Below are 18,786 nucleotides of genomic sequence, written 5' to 3'. Positions count from 1 at the left end.
CTGGAAGTTCACTTCAAGCTTCTACATTGTTTTTTAAAATCATGATTTGATTTAAAGTTTGACTTTCATAAGCAAATTCTTCATCATTTTCATCAGAGATTATTACATCAGCTTCAACATCAGCTGTATTACTATCATTTCATCAGCTGAGTCATAACTTGAAGCTCATTCTTTTAAAACGACGTGTTACTTTTTAAAAAATTTTGTTTCAAAAAAAATTGTTTCATTGATTTTTTCAAATATTTTATTTATGCATTTACTATTGAAATCTAGTTTAAGCGCACGGGTAACTTCGGCCACCGTTGACTTTGCAGACCGACTAACGAAAATGCTGGTTACATAATTAATTCACTGTTTTTTTTCGCATCGATTTTCGTTAAAAGAAAGTTTATAATGAATAAAAAATAAAGTACTAAAGTCGTTTAAAAGACTCAAACATAAAAGATACTTTCTAAAGTGCATAGTTGGATATTACCGTCTTTTAAATATATAAACAACATACAAAAATGGAAAATCACGATGTAAAAGAAGATAAATACAACCACCATGATAATTATAAAAATATCCAAATAAAAATAAACAATTTAAATAAAGACGAAAATGATAACCAGTTCTTAAAAAAGAATAAATATAAGCTTAAATTTGCATGTGCCAAATTTTTTAAAACCAAGTTACTTGATAGTTACGAACATCAGGAAATCGTAGACTCTGATGTAAGTGACAAAACTGAGTTGCAGTTAATTCATGAAGGTATTTTTCAAAAAAGAAACTATTTTGATGACTCAATGTGTCGTAAAATTGAGAAAAAAATTGATGGTATAGTAGAAAAAGCTAAGCGAGGATTATATTTACCAAACACATTTGACAGTGCGCCTTTACGAAATAAGTACTTTTTTGGTGAAGGATATACATATGGGAAACATATGGAAAGTAAAGGTCCTGGTCAAGAAAGGCTATTCAAAAAAGGAGAGGTTGATAAAATACCTAATTGGATTCAAAAGCATGTGATAAAAAAACTTTATGATGATAAGGTGGTTCCAGAGGGTTTTATTAATAGTGTTGTTATAAATGAATATTTCCCCGGTGGCTGCATTGTTTCTCACATTGATCCTATTCATATATTTGACAGACCTATCATATCAATAAATTTTAATACTCGTTCATTTTTATCTTTTGGATGCAAATTTACATTTAATCCTATTCGAACAAGTGAACCAGTGTTATCTCTTCCGATGGATAGAGGTTGCTTAACAATGATAAGGTAATAATAGTAAGGTAAAATTTGAATTGGCATATAGTATTTGTCACAAAAATAGTTATAAAGGAAAGAAGTTCCCTAATAATTTAGGTTGAGGCAGGAACTTAGCGTAATAGAGATCTTTTAAAAAAAAAAGTTTTTCATTAATTTATAATAATAATATTATATATATATATATATATATATATATATATATATATATATATATATATATATATATATATATATCAGTGTTCTCCATTTCGCAAGCGCTTTCGCACTCAAGTCTTTTTGCGCTCGCCCACATGCCCGCAAAAATTTTAACGAGCACATAAAAAAGTCCTTGCCAAAAAACTAAAAGCTTTTCGTTTTAAATTGCAACAAAACTTTTTTATTCATTTGCGCAACTGTTATAAAAATAGCTTTTTTGCCAGTTTTTTTTTAAATTATTTTATCTAGTATTTTTATTTAAATAATCAGGAAAAAATTAAATTTTTCAAGTTGTGCAAGCTAACTATAAAATGACCATCCTGCCAGTGCTTTTAACAGAGAAGACATATATATATATATATATATATATATATATATATATATATATATATATATATATATATATATATATATATATATATATATATATATATATATTATATATATATATATATATATATATATATATATATATATATATATATATATATATATATATATGTATTTTTTAAATGTTGACATCTTCAATAGATTTTATTTGTATAAATATTTTTAAAAAAAACTTATTTTTATGGATTAACTTCTATTTGTTAAAAATTTATTTTTACAATATTTCGAGGGAATATAAATACCCTTGTTATCAAGTATATTAAAAATCGTAATAAAAAAATAATATTTTACAAAACCATCTAAATTTACGAAACAATATTCTTTGTAAGAACTTCTTTTTGAGAGTTTTTTAAGAGAGTTTTTTGTGACGTAAGAATTTGAACATGGGTTTCCAAAATGACGTCGTCACATAATCGCCATCATCTCGGTTAAGGTACTTTTTTTGTATTGTATTTCCAACGCTTCTCTAACTTTCCTATTAAAACTATTTATTTCTATTTTTAAGGTATTGCGACCATTCCAGTGGAAATTTCCTCGGCAAATTTTGGAATGTTAAGCTACAGCTGAATTTTTCCCTTTACCTTGTGCACTTGTTTGATGCTGGGATATCCGAGACGATATCTTCAGTCCAGTTTCACCTACATAACATTTGCCACAAGAGCTAAATTTTGCCAAGAAAATTTCCACTGGAATGGTTGCAATACTTTATAAATAGAAATAAATAGTTTTAATAGGAAAGTTAGGGAAGTGTTGGAAATACAATACAACAAAAGTAGCTTTCGCGACAATGGTCTTAACCGGGATGATGGCGATTATGTGACAATGTCATTTTGGAAACCCATGTTCAAATTCTTACGTCACAAAAAACTCTCTTAAAAAACTCTCAAAAAGAAGCTCATACAAAGAACATTGTTTTGTAAATTTAAATAGTTTTGTATAATAATTTTTTTATAACAGTTTTTAATATACTTGATAACGAGGGTATTTATATTCCCTCGAAATATTGTAAAAATAAGTTTTTAACAAATAAAAGGTAATCCATAAAAAGAAGTTTATATATATATATATATATATATATATATATATATATATATATATATATATATATATATATATATATATATATATATATATATATATATATATATATATGTATACACTTATATAAATGCAGCATTAGACACAAGGAAATGACTTCATAAAAAAACAGCAAGTTGCTTCAGTACATACCTCATCTGATAAATAGCCTGACTTGCAGCGGAGTGCTGCTACATCGAATTAGGGTTTAGGATGGGGCAGCAATCTTTTCTTTCATTATTTGTATTCTTTATTATTTCTATATTAATTATATATTCTTTGTTTTTTTCTTCTTTTTCTGAAAAATTAAAACGCACATTTTTACCTTCAGAGCACAAAATGATATTAGGAAATTTCAACCTAACATATGAATTATATATATATATATATATATATATATATATATATATATATATATATATATATATATATATATATATATATATATATATATATATATATATATATATATATATATATATATATATATATATATATATATATATATTACTACTGATATGTATTAATGTCTATTTAGTGGCTATGCAGCAGACAATATAACACATTGTATACGACCATGTGATATTACAGAAAGACGTTGCGTAATTATTCTTAGAAGGTAATTTTTATCTTCTTTTTGTTAATAATAGTTTTAATGTAAATTTAAGCAACATACATTTAGTTTTTGATTTTTTTGTTTCCAGCTTCAACAATATATCATTTAGTTAGTTATTGTCAGATAATATGTTTTATGTGTTTTTATGTGTTTGGCAAATTTCTGTTATCAAAAGAAAAAGGAAATAAAGTTTTTGAAAAACTAAGTCCTCCAAAATTTAAATGTTGATAGAGGCGCACAGTGAGTCTGCTCTCAGTAAAAAAAATATTTTTAAGTAGTACAAGCTCTTCCAACATGACCAAAAAGATGCCATTGGCAAAGTTTGCCCCAACAACAGATAAAAATGTTAAAGCAATGAAGAAATGACTCATGCTACATAATTTTTCCAGATATTTTTTTCCATTAGGTGTGTGTCAGCAAAGTTTGTTCCAAAACTACCTAACTTTGATCAGAAGAATCTTAGCAATTGGAATTACTTAGGAGTCATTCAAGTTTCATCATTAATGATCATGATTTGGTCAAAAGGATCATAACTAATCATGGTTATATGATTTTTATAATTTGATTACCAAGATATAGTGAGTAAAAAATTGTTGTAAAAGGTATACCTGTTTCAAAAAAAAAAATTTCTTTAAATTTGCAAAAGAACCCCTAAATTTGCCGTCTCTCTAATTGGGGGCATGGGGAGCCTAACCATGGCACTGTTTAGGACAAGGCTGTCAAACTCAAGACCCACAACATATAATTTTGCGGCCCACAGCATATAATTTGTTATTTAATTTTTTAGCAAACTATTTCATATTTTATATTGTTATTCGTTCTCAAATGGGATAAAACAGCTGATTAAGGACCTGCAAATATTCGTTAAAATTTGGATTACGAAGTTTACTTCAAGGCGAAGTTGACTTCGGCTTCGATTTCAGTGCCGAATTTGAAATAGAAGTTAGGCTTTCGGTTAAATTTGGTAACAATTGTTTAATTTCATTTAACTTTCAGTTAAATTTGAAAGTTATTCATTTATTTTCAATTAAAAAAGAATAAAAATTGTAAAAAAATATTTCCTGTTTTATATATATCATCCTGTTTCTCCACACAGTGGCCTTGTTCATCAAGGTTCATGTTTCGGAGTTAAAGAGTTGAGTGAGAATTGTAACCACTATAAAAAGAAAAAAAATGCGTAGCTTCCTTGACTATAGCGGCCTGCAGAGCCTTAGGAACATGAATTCAGTTTTTTTTTTTTTTAAATCATATAACAAAAATAGATTTGTTTTACTGAGTCAATATTCGAAAAGTCTCTTTTAAGCACAAAGTCTATTCATCGCTTATTAAATCTTATTTATTGAACTTAGAAAATCGTTAAGGTAAATGAACTTTTTTGCAATATCAATTAGGAAGGAGGTATGAACTTCCAATTAAATGCTTATCCGCGGTGCTCTGTGGTAAGACCGTAAGGACTCCTTGAGGCACCTAAAATTTAAAAAAATGAACGTTGTTAATGCTCTTTTGTTCACGTTTGTTCAAAAACAACAGAGTTGTTAAAATTCCATAGCAAAACCTAAATTTTATATGTTTTTTGTTAGTTTGTTTGTTTTAGGTGCCCAAGAAGACTCGTTAGGGTCTTAAAAAGTCCACTTTGCCAATCCTTACGGCTGATGCAGCAGTTTAACATGATGAAACAAATTTAAAAATTAGATTCCAGCCATATTTAGAAATGAGTTCTCAGGTATGTCCATTGCTCTGATTCTTTGTGCAAGCACTGTAACAAAATCACAGGAGCAAAAACTTATAAAGAAAATTTATTTCTGATGTTATTGTTCCTATATTATATCACAAAGGTCTTGGTAGTGATGCACTTCTGACAAAATATTTACATGGTGAGTTTATAAGTCCTGGAACAATTTTATGAACATTTTGCGGTGCCCAAATTGGGTATGTGTTGGAAATGATGTTTTTAAACTGCTTTTGCATGTACTCTCATTACATATAATAATGTTGCCCAAAGACCTCTGCTAGCTTTCAATAAACTAAGCATTTTTAATACACAATGATTATTTTACTAAAGGTTTAAGAAAATTGACAGTCAGCGGTCTGAAAAGAAAGTTGGCCATTCTACAAGATGAAAAATCGTTGTTGCAACATACATACAGACAGTATTAAATAGTAATAAAATAGATAACATTAATAGATAAGTTCAATAAAACTTGGGGTGCACCATTTCTTAACCTTTTTTTGGATTTTTTTTTTGAACACCTGTTATACAATTAAGTATTTTGATTATTAAAAAATATATATATAGCCTGTAATAAATCTTATCTTTGTGTTTTGACTTTAGTCTTTGATGTTCTTATGGTAAAAGTTTGAAGTCTTTAGCTCGGTATTATTACACTTGGCCTTGATACTGAATTCTTCGCTCTTGTTATCATAACAGGTCTTTCTTAAAGTATTGCTAATTGAACATGTCATTTTAGAGACACTGTAAGTCATTTTTGGAAAAGAAATTATGAAACACGGAATCATGTTATGTGAGGGTATATACATGTCAGACTATTCAGTCAACACTTTATAAGGTGTTGACTGAAAGGTCTGCCTGATGCAATTTCTCAAATAAACATGTTTCTACCCTCAGGTAACCAGAGACGTATTTATATTTTTGGCGCCCTGGGGCACTATTTTTTTGAGCGCCCTCTTTTACAAATAACTGAATACTTTGATATGGTGTGATTATTATAAAAACAATAACATTTTTAATACAGACATATAGTTAAACTCACTTAACATTAAAAATATATATATAATTTTCTACATAAGTTTTGTTTTGCAAATGTATTTATAATGTCATTATAGTTCATATCTATGGTAAGTGCAGATTCAATTGATAGAATTGCTAACTTAATAAGACATTCCCACCAGTCATTCCCGACCTCAAATAAAATTTAACCCTCTTTAATGCTAAAAATGTTTTCTCGGCTGAACAATTGGACGTTAGGCAGCATAGATATATCCTTAAAGATAGCTCTACTTATAGTAGATATAGCATTAAAGATAGTTATATATAAGAATAGTTATATAGTTCTTGAAGTTTATCAGTTCTGACCATTTTACAAATACCTACTATAGTTTTAGGTGTTACATTTTCAGCTAAATTCATTAAATAACTTCTGAATTGTATTCACTCATAAGCAAATGAAGTCGAAAGTTTATTTTTTATATATATATTCTAAAGTATTTCTACTTTTTTGTAAACTTCTGATGATGTTTTATTATATTATTATATTTTATTATTTAACTTTTTTATTTTCAAATTTTTTATTGGCTTTATCATAGCACAATTTTTTTCTTTCTAGTTTAGAATGTAGTTTATCAATAATTGCATAATATGTGTTAATCCTTAAAGAGTCTTGAATTTCAATATTTATTTCTCCTCTTTTTTTATCTGTAGTTAATTTTCTTTTTCTTTTGCGTATTTTTTGAAATGTTTTATGTCCCGATTTATTGCTCCCTCTCTTCATAGATATCAAACATACTTTTTTTTTTAACATCTTTGCTTCCAACAAGGCTGCAAGCAACCACTAATTAGAGTTGGAAGTTACTGGAAAAGAAAAGATGTAGATTGTAGAGCAAGATAACGATTGACAGACAACTTAAAGGATTGCAAATTATATGAATCAGGAAAGCAAGATGAAGGAAAAGAATTCCAAAGGACTGATGTTCAAGGAAATAAACTAGATGAGTAAGAGTTTTTGGAGCACTTAGGAACAGTCACAGAAAAAGGATGAGACTTAATTGAATGACGAGTAACACGAGAATGAATTTTAGTAGATGGCACAATAGATGCTAGTTCATGTGTGCAGAGCCCATTATAGTATTTGTAGAAAAGAGAAAGAAAAGCAATATTATGATGATGTGATAATGGTTAGAGGTTAGCTGCAAGCGCAGGTCCAACTATGTTTACAATGCGTTTTTGCACCTTGTTTAAAAGAGAAAGGGCATCACTAGAAGAATGGCCCCAGATATTGCAACAGTATTTTATACAAGGCTGGATTTGAGATTTATAGAGATAGAGAATAGAATCCGGAGTAAGAAAGTGTCGAGCTCGATAAAGAGATGCAACCTTAGCAGATGCTAGTTTTGCAACTGATTTGATATATGGTTTCCAAAAAAGATCAGAAGTAAGAGTTAATCCTAGAAGATAAAGAGTGGATGACTTATCGAGTACATTACCGTTCATAAATATAGGAAGATCTAAGTTATTGCAATAATGATTGGCTGAAAAAAATTGGGTTTTATCTGAATTGAAGTTCACCAGCCACTGATACGATGATAGGGGGATTCAGATGATAAAGAAGAATGAGATAATAGTTTTAGAGAGATCAAACTATGATCAAAAGCACCTAAGGGTGAATGTGGAGAAACTGAGCACTGACTAGAATCAGAAACAAGGCATGAGTTGAGTAGATAAGGTAAATGATTCAGGTTGTCTGGAAAGCAAGTTGGAAAGTTGACTGCTTGAGTTAGGGATTGAGAAAGGCAAAAGTTGTGGGCTTTAATGCCTGCAGAGTCACTGACACTAGAGCCAAGCCATTCAGTGTGATAAGCATTAAAATCACCGACAACAACAATATTAGCTGATGGATAAATAGAGAGGGCTTGATCAATATGATCAGAAATAACATCAAAAAGATTGCAGTCTTGATGAATGAGAGCGATATAGAACAAAGAGAAAGACGATAGAGTGAAGTGGTGCTAAACAAAAGCACAATAAAGAATAATCTGTGGATTTAAACCTAGTTTTACAACAAATGGGTGAATTCTTACAAATGTAAATGCCCAGGCCAAGCATGTGACTGTTGGAGTCTTTACGAAATAAAGGAAGATAACCATCAACACTAAGATCACAGGATGAGACAGCTGAACTCAAATTAGTCTCACAAAGAGCAAGTAGGTCTGGTGAAATTTGCAAGAGATAAGACTCAACAGAATAAAAGTTACTTCGAAGACCATGAATATTAGAGAACTTGGTGACGAATATGGTTTTTTGTGTTTTATAGTTTTGATGCTTTTTCATTTTTAAATTTGTTAAAGAACTTGACTCAAAGCGTAGAAAGTACTCAGTACACTGTTTAATAGCCCAAGCAATTGCCTTATTACTATTAATAAACTCTAAGCCGTAACGAAGGGCTCCAAATGTGGCCTCAACAATGTACACCAAAAGTACGAACAGGAACACCATCCATGCGCAGCATGGCACTGTTTGTACTTTGATATTTTTCAGCTATTGATGGAGTCAGCCACTATGAGAGCTACCACAGAGTTCGAGAAACCTGACTACCAGTCAGCCTCAGCACCATAAAAGTGAGTTTTAGAGCTGTACCCTCATTAGGAGATAACAGAATGAGTTACCTAGAGACACAAGCAAAACCCATGCATTGAGTCAAGAAGATTCAGCATTCAACATCCTAAACTGGAAACAATATATTAAAAATGCATCTGCAGCAGCCTAATAGATGAAGAAGGGGTGTGTGGCTGGTCAGCAGATAGAATCTGTTGACCCCTTACCTAGGAAAGGTAAGGTTTAAGTCTTTACCTAGGAGGCCTTCTAGTGCCTAGCCGGATGCATTTAACATCTGCCCAAGATTTTTATTGAGACACCATCTCTAGCCTTTACTCAACCAAGAGCCCTAAAGCAGGGAGTGTTTCAAGTCGGAGTTGGCATCTCCTAGTCTTTTCCTAAAAAAGTGTATCCTATAAGGCAGCAGGACATGAAGCTGATTGTACTGGGTTACTACTCATATATAATTCTACTCATACTACTCATATTTAATACATATCAAGTTAACGATTTGTATAAACTTACAACTATTTCTAAATTAATTATTATCTTAACTGACTGTAATTGTTTACTATTTTTGTTGAATCTTTCTAGTATTAATGTGGCCATTAAAATCCTTTCAAGATAGTCCATTAGCTTCTAAACTTGTGTGACTTTATCATCTATGATAAATGACAGTGCATTAATTAGTTTATTTCAATTTTTGTTTAAACTAGTTTTTGCATCAGATCTGGCTGACCACCTGGTATCTTATAGTTTTTTAGTGATCCATTTTCTGTTTTTATTAAATTGTTTTGAATTATTTCTCATCTACATTTAAAAGCACTGAAAAAGTTTAGATATTTTGACGCAAAATAAAAAATCCTGAAGCTTTTCTACAACATTGCGCATCCACCATCAAGATTTAAAGAGTGTGCCAAGCATGATACAAATGTTGCAAAAAGATTAACTTCTTTAATTCGAGCTTAAAGTCCTGTATACCTACCAGACATGCTAGACACATTATAATCGTAACCACGGCTATTGTTTATATTCAATCCATGCAATTCTGAAATTAAAAATTTAGCATCTGCTAATTATTCAGATTTATGACCTCAATTGGGTAAAAACCCTAAAAATCTTTCTACTGGACAGCCATTCTTTTGAACATACCAAAAAATGAACACAGTTAATCTACACAGCTAATATAAGAAGTAGAATCAATACTGATGGAAAAATGTTTAGCTTTCTCCATTTTTTTCACCATTTGTTGTATAAAACTATCTGTCATTATACCTATGAACTGCTTGTATATATTAAAAGATAGGTTCGATGCTCAAAAAATGGGTCAAACTGAGCAACGAGACATTTTTTTACCAAATCAACGTTTTCGCACAAATAATTCGCGCATAGTTATGTATAATTTGCAAGTGGACTTTGATCGCCTTTTGAATGATACTTTCTTCTGCCAACCATACACATTTATAATTTTTATAAAGATGAATTTCCAGTAGTAATATTTTCGTTTAAAAAAAAATATGCCTACGTATACTTGTAGGCAGAAAAGCAAACAGTTCTAAATTTCGCCGCAAAAAACTTGGATATATTTAGTAGATCTATCAATCGATCTATGATTTAGACATGATAATAATATAAAAATTTTCGTGGAAATAATATAAAATTACTATTTAACGACTTCCTAAGATTCTACCGTTCTGATAGCTGGCGTCCTATTAAAACTTGGCGCCTGGGGCAAAAGCTCCTTCTGGCCCCCCGTAAATACGTCTCTGCATATAACGCAATATCTTGATTGACTCATTTTGTTAAAAAATGACTCATGGTGTTTGTGAAATGACCCGTTCAATTGGTACAATAGATTTTAAAATTCTAAACTTATTTAAAGTCAACCTACACTTTTTTGTCTGTAAAAGATTTAACATGGCATTAAATCTCAACAGTGTTGTATATTCGTGTTACACTTAAAAAAAATATTTAAACACCCATTCATATTTAAACTTTTAAATTATATTTTATGTAGTTTTTTACGTTAAATAAAATCAGACTTTTATATGTTTTAAAATATATTCCGATGTTAATTGCATATTTCTAATATTTCTTAATTTTTTATTAATTGATTGCAAAGAAATGCAAAAGTAGTTTTTGATTCTGAAACCAGAAACTATATGTAATTTTTTTTTAGAGTTTTCCCCAACGCACCAAGAGTTGGAGATGTTACTCCTCTGGATCGAACAATAAGTAGATATAGCCTCACTCCGAAGACTCGTAAACGTAACAGTTCAGGTTTTTGTTATGACGATGAGTCAGTGCATAAAAAGAACAGACACAGTTACTAGAACAAAATTATTGAGTTATTTTTTCTATTTTTTTTTTCCCATTTCTTTGTAATATCTGGCGTGTGCGCACATTTAAAGTGATTTTTTATCATACTAAAATAGTTCAAAAATTTAGTCAACTTGTTCGAATGTGCTCTTAAGAATGCCAAAAAACATAAGAATAAAATGTATGAGGAGCTAATAATCAAATCGCGATACGTTACATAGATCTGATAAAAATTAACATTTACGATTATAATAAATTTTAAAAATTTGAACATGATACAATTTTGTGCTTTGTTCACATTTCTTTGGATGCTTAGACTGTTTTCCCATTTCTCAAAAACTAACTGCAACCATATATCTACATTCTTCTTTTCTTCAGATAGTGAACTGATTAGAAGCTTTATGGCTGCATTCTGTCTTTTGTATTAATTAAAAATTGCTTTTTAAGTTTTGGTATGGTTCATTACTTTTATGAATAAACCTCTCCATTGCTATAACTCTGACTAAATGTTAATCGCTAACCTGCTGATGTTTCCTAAATCCTTGTAGAATTGTTTTGAATTTGTATCTTTGAGTTCGCTGTCTCGAACTGACGTGTAGTGTTGTCCATGCACTTTATAAATTTTTATGTTTTTTTTTTTCCAATAATAGTAGGCTATTTTTGCTAAAACTCTAACTAAATCCTTTTGGTAGGGCAGAAAAATTATACCAACAATTTCGGGAAATGCATATGAATTTCTGTAAAGCATGTTCTTTGAGTTTGCATTAAGTATCTGAAAGTGCAATCTTTTTTGTTTAAGAGATACTTCCATTATTGAACAGTAGTAAAGCTTTGGCTGCGATCCTTTTAAATCGACTTTACAAAAGTTGTAAAATCTATTGTCTTTAATAGTATGCCTCTGCACACATCTTAACTAAAACTCATATATCCTATAACATATACCCATAACCCTTACAGTTTAAAAGTCTAAAAAGACTAACGTCCACATCGAACCTGACTCATGCCATAATCTGAAAATTGTAAATAGAGTCTTCAAAGAATGTATTCATAGACCATTATATTTATGTTCAGAAAGTAATATTGAAGAGTTAATAATTCTAATCGATGTTAAAACAAACCTAAAAAATATTCTTAAAAAACTATAGAAAACTTACATAATAAAAAAGACACCTTTAAATCACTAAAAATATTTTTGAAAAAAGCAGTACCATGAATGTGTACCTTCAAACGGCGCACAATGGGACAGTGAATAGGCTAAAATACCCAAAACAAAGTGAGACACTGAGTATGCTAAAATACCCAAAAATCATTGTCAACATTACATGCTTAAAATGTGTCATAATAATATAATTAAACACTAAATATTATTTAAAACGTTCTTTTATTTGTTTATTGATACATCAATTTTGAAAATTAACTTATTTTAAAATAATTTATAAATGTTATAACAAAAAATTGGTTCTAGTTTCTTGGTCAGTTGATAAGAAATGATGTATATTTGAAAAATGTGCTTTGTACACAAACATCAACTAAATCTTTTCATGCTGCTATAATATCGAAATTGTCTAAATATAAATATTGCCATAATATCGAAATTGTGTAAATATAAATATTGCTATAGTATCAAAATTTTGTAAATATAAAAAAACAGTTTCATGAAAAAAATTTGTGTTCAAAAATATTGTTTTTGGTATTTATAATGATAAAAATAGTCTTACCCGTTAAAAATTTTTATACTTTTTTATGCTGAAATTTTGAAAAAAAAAAATAATTTTATGTTTAAATTTTCATTTATGCATTATTTATTTTAAATATAGCAATTATAAATAAAAAAATTGAAAAATATTATTTTGGCACAAAAAAATACAATTTTGTCTAACTGTGTGGCGGTGTGAATCAGGATGGTGGAGGTTACGCCACAACTTCCTATTGAAAATGTTTCAATTTTTGCATCAAAAGAAGCAAAAATTGTATATAATATTAATATTATGGATACAACTCTTTATTTTATATTGTTGTTAATACAATATTTCAAAGTAGTATAGGTATAAATATAATAAACTCGTTATTGAGTACAATAAGTATATAAAAACCGTTGTGACTAAAACAGAAACAAAACATATCAATGCAAAAGTCATATTCTTTTTTATACGATGTTTATAAATGTTGAATTTGATAAAGAAGGCTGCATATAAACTTTTTTTTTGTTTATTTATTTGTTTTAATTATAATTTGATATAACTATATATTTATTTACAATATTTTTTTAATGCAAAAATCGAAACGTTGGTTTCGATTTTTGCATCAAAAATCAAGGGTGTTGTGACGTAACCTCCGTTATCCTGATTCAAACCGCCGCCTGAAGGCGATCATTCATGACGTTGTATTTCAAGAACCTCTTTTAAGTCTAGTTGAAAATAATACAAAAAATATTTTATCAACTAGTAAAGTTGATAAAATATTTTATGTATTATTCTCAACTAGACTTATATTCATCGATAAATTTTAAATTTCATAGTATTATCTCTCAGCGTTTAAAAATTATAACCATAAAAAGTTTAAACCCCCCTCAATTTGAGGGGGTTATAATTTTATATGGTCATAATTTTTGAACGCTGAGAGATAATACTATAAAATCTAAAATTTATTGATGAATATAAGATCAGTTGAGAACAGTACAAAAAATATTTTATTAACTTGTTGCTCTCACGTTTGGGGTGAGGGGGGATGAAATTTTGGGGTTTATTTGTTCTCAGCCTCCAAATCCTTATTTGTTCCCATCCTCCTTCATAAAATGTTCCATTACTTTTCACAATAACATTAGAAGTGTTATTTAAAAAAGATTTTAACAAGATTTAAATGATTAAAACTGCTCTTTATGCGTCTTCTTCAGTTTTTAAAGCAAAACCTTCAATTGATTATCATTTATAATAAAAAGCCTAGCACCTACTGCGCTCAGCTGAACTCAGAAAACTTGGTTGTAAATTTTTATCTCTATATGAGAGTGTAATTTAAAGTAGATCAAATGTGCGGCCTTATGCGGCCTAGTGGTTTTCTGCTTGTGTAAAGGTAAGTGTTTAAAAAAATGTTGCGCATTTTAAGGGGTTTTATTGAAAAACACTTTGAAAGATGCAAGCATAAAAATAAAAATTCATAGTTCTTCTTCTTATCTTAATATATGATGTCAATGGACTAATATAAACCGTTAAGAAATTATAATGTTGTAAAATTTTCTTGCTGGCCTCACGTTTCATTTTTATATTATTTTTTACATTTTCGCCATTATTTGAATGATAAAATATTGCCACTTTTGTGATAAAATTGATAATGAGCAATAATGAGTTCAAAAATCACAGTAGGGAAAAATTACTCGAAATTACTCTAATATTAAAATTAGTAATGAAGGATTTCGCTCACCTCTGGCCCACTGTGCAGTGGTTAGAGTTCTGGAGATCTGTTTTTTATTATAAAATTTTTTTTAGTGGTTTTCATAATTTTTTCCAGGTTTGATTTTTAACTATTTTCTACAAAAACATTTTCTACAAAAACATCTATTAGACAGAATAAATCTTGTTCAATATTGTTTTTAGAGCATGAATATAATGCATGATAATTTTTATAATTTTGGAACAATAAAACTCTAAAAGTAGAAATCAATAATTTCACAGCATTTTAAGGGCCTCATATTTCATAGCAGCAGTCATGGCGCAGTGGTTAGAGTTCTGTCTCAAAGGTATAAGGTTCGACGCCAGCTCTAGCCCAACAAGCGACATTGGTAGGGAAGGAGGCGTGAATTTCTTGTTAAATGCTCTCCCGTGGTGCTCTGTCGTAAGACCGTAAGGACTTCTGGGAGCACCTAAAGTAACTACAAAATAAAAATAAGCCTCCAATTGTCGCAACTTTTTTCGCAAAGCATCATTATTTGACATAAGTATAAACATACAAATGTTTGGAGTTTGCTCCTTGTCTGGAAGTCAGCTATTTCAAACACCAAAAAATGCTGGATCCGTCCCCGAAATAATATTTATTATTTGTACTTCTGTATGCAAAAAATTTTTATTTATGTAAAAAGGTTTATTTTAGTAAAGATAAATTTGTTTACAAGAAAAAAAGATTTTTAATTTCTTGTTTTGTTGAAAGTGAGAAAACTACATTATCTAGTACTTTTAGTTTTAATGTCATCTAAATAACTTTTCTAAAATGCCGTTTTCATCTAGAAAACTGTAAGTTAAATGTGTCAAATGCGTTTTGTTCATTTAAATAACGTCTATAAGAAGGAAAAACAGTAAATTAATTGTAAAACATAGTCATTTCATTCACCCTAACATTAATATTTTAGACGAAAAAAACAGAGAGCACAATGAAATTCTCCAATGAAATTCAGAGAGCACAATGAAATTCTACACAATGAAATTATCCGGGCCTCAAACAAATTATGATCTTATGATGAAAATGCTTTACAGCTACGTTACTAAGGTGTCCAGAATAAGAAGGAGTCAGGGAAATGTTAAATGATTTCAATCAACCTTAGGAAGCCAAGAGGCTTTTTATGTACTAACGTATGATGTATGTCATTACCTAGATTCTTATATATATATATATATATATATATATATATATATATATATATATATATATATATATATATATATATATATATATATATATATATTATATATATATATATATATATATATTTATATGTTGAACTTTATTAACATATATATATATATATATATATATATATATATATATATATATATATATATATATATATATATATATATATATATATATATATATATATATATATATATATATATGTATTTATATGTTGAACTTTATTAACATATATATATATATATATATATATATATATATATATATATATATATATATATATATATATGTATTTATATGTTGAACTTTATTAACATATATATATATATATATATATATATATATATATATATATATATATATAATATATATATATATATATATATATATATATGTTAATAAAGTTCAATTTTATTGAACGTTATTTGTTTATATTCACAGATCAAAGAAATTAAGTATACGAATAAATATGACCACCCTTGACAACCCCTAAAATAACCACTTGTGTGGTCATGACCACTCTAAAATTAAAATGGAGCCCAAAAATGAAATCCTTGGCCCCAAATACCTCTATAAACATGAATCATATGTATATATTTAACCTATAAATAGTTTTGCTATTTTTAGACAATTTTGGCCCGCTGTGAACTGCGGTCGTGACGCAGTGATTAGAGTTATAGACTTCCAAGAAGAGCTTCTCAAAAAGCCAAGATGTTCTAGCCCAATAAGCGACAGGTAAAGAAAGAGACGCGAACTTCATAGTTAAATGCTCTTCCGTCTGTGATAAGCCATAAGGACTTCTTAAGAAGCACCTTTAAAACCATAAAAAAAAAAAAAAAAAACACTGGAAAGGGTAATTAACGACTATTAAATGCATAAAAAATAGCCTGCTCAATGAAACCTTTTCAAAGTGGTCTAAAAATTTCCGGGATCCCGAAATCCCGGGAGTTCGTACAAATTGTTTACCCCAAAAAGATTTATCTCCGAAATTTCCCGGGATTTCGGGATCGTCAAAAAAAAAAGTAAAAGTTAATAAAGTTTAAGCTTATAGTTGTAGTTAAGTAATTTGTACATCGTCTTTGGTATAGTAGCTGTTTGGTTGTGTAACTGTTTATTCACTTTGCAATGCTTTCCTTTTAAAACTCTTAACATATAAAATATAATATTATTCTATATATATATATATATATATATATATATATATATATATATATATATATATATATATATATATATATATATATATATATATATATATATATATATATATATACATATTTAAAATTAATAAAAAATATTAAAATTAAATTAAGGTCTACCTTCTATTAAAAACTCTTGCTCTTTCCACCAACAAGCGCTTATATTTTATTTATTTTTTATAACATACTAGTTTTTTTATATATTATACTATATATAATATATAGTATAATATTAAAACTAGTATATTATAAAAATAAAATTTAAGCGCTTGTTGGTGGAAAGAGCAAGAGTTTATATAGTAGAAGGTATACATTAATTTAATTTTGAATTTTCTGCTTCCAAAAGTGTGCGCAATTTTAATTTCCTTTTTTATTTCCATTGATTTCAATTCCAAACGTGTGAGTGAATCAAATTCCATTTTTATTTCCATTAATTTTAATTTCAAATGTGTGATTTATGAAAATTCGTGATTTACGGAAGTTTTTTTAACGTCAATTTAAATTCATAAAGTTACCAAAAAACAGAGGGTTTATTAAAGTACAAAATTTTCTTAAGGTTAGGGAACCGAGACCCGAACTCGGATCCGGGTAGTTGTTTCGGGTATTACCCGAATTTAAATGATCGGATAATTGCCTAAAAGTTATGAAATACCCGTTTCTTTTTAAATTGGGTAATACCCGATTGTTTTTAATACCCGATACTTGATACGCGTAGAATACCCGTAGAAAATACCCGTAGAGTACCCAATACTTAATACTCGTAGAATACTCGTAGAAATACCCGCAGAAATACCCGAAGAAGTAAAATACTCAAAGCAATTTAACTCAATTCATTTATCACATCGAAATAAAAATAACAAAAAAAAATTGAAGTATGAGTATTTGTACTAAAGGAGTTCAAGTCTCAGGATTAGCAAAAAATTAAAAGTAGCCTGGCCATTTTAAATCTAAAATTTCATCCAATAATTTACTGTTCTCTTTCATGAACACTAGCTGCTCCATTTTGCTAACACTTAAATTTCTTCTCCTTACAGCGCAAATGTTCCATGTACTTGAAAATATTCTTTTAGAAAAAGCAGATGAGGCTGGGATAGCCAGAATCTGCCTCGCAAGTCTTGTAAGCATAGGGTATTTGCCAGCATTGACCCTCCAAAAGTCCAAAATGTCCACTATTTTCTCGGCTAGTGCATCACCAAGGTATCTGTCTATCTCCTTTATTACGTTTTCTTTTGCAGCTGATTTCCCTCCTTTGTGCGTATATGTTGCTCCATTCCTTCGTGTGTAGTGATTGTCCAACAAAGCAGCCATCAAACTGTCGGCATCTAAAAAGTCCGTGGCCTCCATGTTTTGGGATGAGGTTTCATATGGTGCGGGTTGCAGTGTGGGGTCAACAAGGTCCTTCAGTGTGTTTACAAGGGTGTTTCTCGCAAGGTCAAAACGGTCTAGTCTTTCTGCCATTGCTCCTTTTGCTTGGGGATCCAAGAAATGGGCCACAGTGTACTCCATCTGTACACTTCCACAATGTGAGAATTTTCTATCAATCTCCAGCAAAATTAGTTTGTAACTTCTTGGATTAAGGGATCTTTCATCAATTTTTTAGTTCCTAACTTTATTGTAACAACCATGGGTACAACTTTGTCGATGGTCACTGTCTTGTCGGCAGAAACAGAAACAAAAATACTTCAAACAACTTCAAAATTCTAATGATGGTTTTGACTTTACTGATCTCAGATTCTTCTGGCATCAATTTTTTCAATTCTGAGCCAGATGTATCACCATCAGGCCCAAA

The 18,786-nt window shown here is 29.2% G+C and overlaps 1 protein-coding gene across 1 annotated transcript; it reads left to right on the top strand.

The window, feature by feature from the left end:
- The first annotated feature begins 304 nt into the window (after positions 1 to 304).
- Positions 305 to 11,199, top strand: LOC100212340 (RNA demethylase ALKBH5). Its single transcript, XM_065803241.1, has 3 exons — positions 305 to 1,261; positions 3,453 to 3,533; positions 11,039 to 11,199. The coding sequence occupies exons 1-3, from the start codon at positions 507 to 509 to the stop codon at positions 11,190 to 11,192; spliced, it is 990 nt and encodes a 329-aa protein (XP_065659313.1). The 5' UTR covers positions 305 to 506; the 3' UTR covers positions 11,193 to 11,199.
- The last annotated feature ends 7,587 nt before the right edge of the window (positions 11,200 to 18,786 follow it).

This window comes from Hydra vulgaris, chromosome 08 (genome assembly GCF_038396675.1).
Source record: "Hydra vulgaris chromosome 08, alternate assembly HydraT2T_AEP".
Taxonomy (NCBI): domain Eukaryota; kingdom Metazoa; phylum Cnidaria; class Hydrozoa; order Anthoathecata; family Hydridae; genus Hydra; species Hydra vulgaris.
This window is presented reverse-complemented; position numbering and strand designations above follow the sequence as displayed.

Coding starts and splice junctions, on each gene's coding strand:
- LOC100212340 (XM_065803241.1), top strand. CDS start 507: ATGGAAAATCACGATGTAAAAGAAGATAAATACAACCACCATGATAAT. Junction 1,262..3,452: donor GGTTGCTTAACAATGATAAG/GTAATAATAGTA, acceptor ATGTCTATTTAG/TGGCTATGCAGCAGACAATA. Junction 3,534..11,038: donor TGCGTAATTATTCTTAGAAG/GTAATTTTTATC, acceptor ATTTTTTTTTAG/AGTTTTCCCCAACGCACCAA.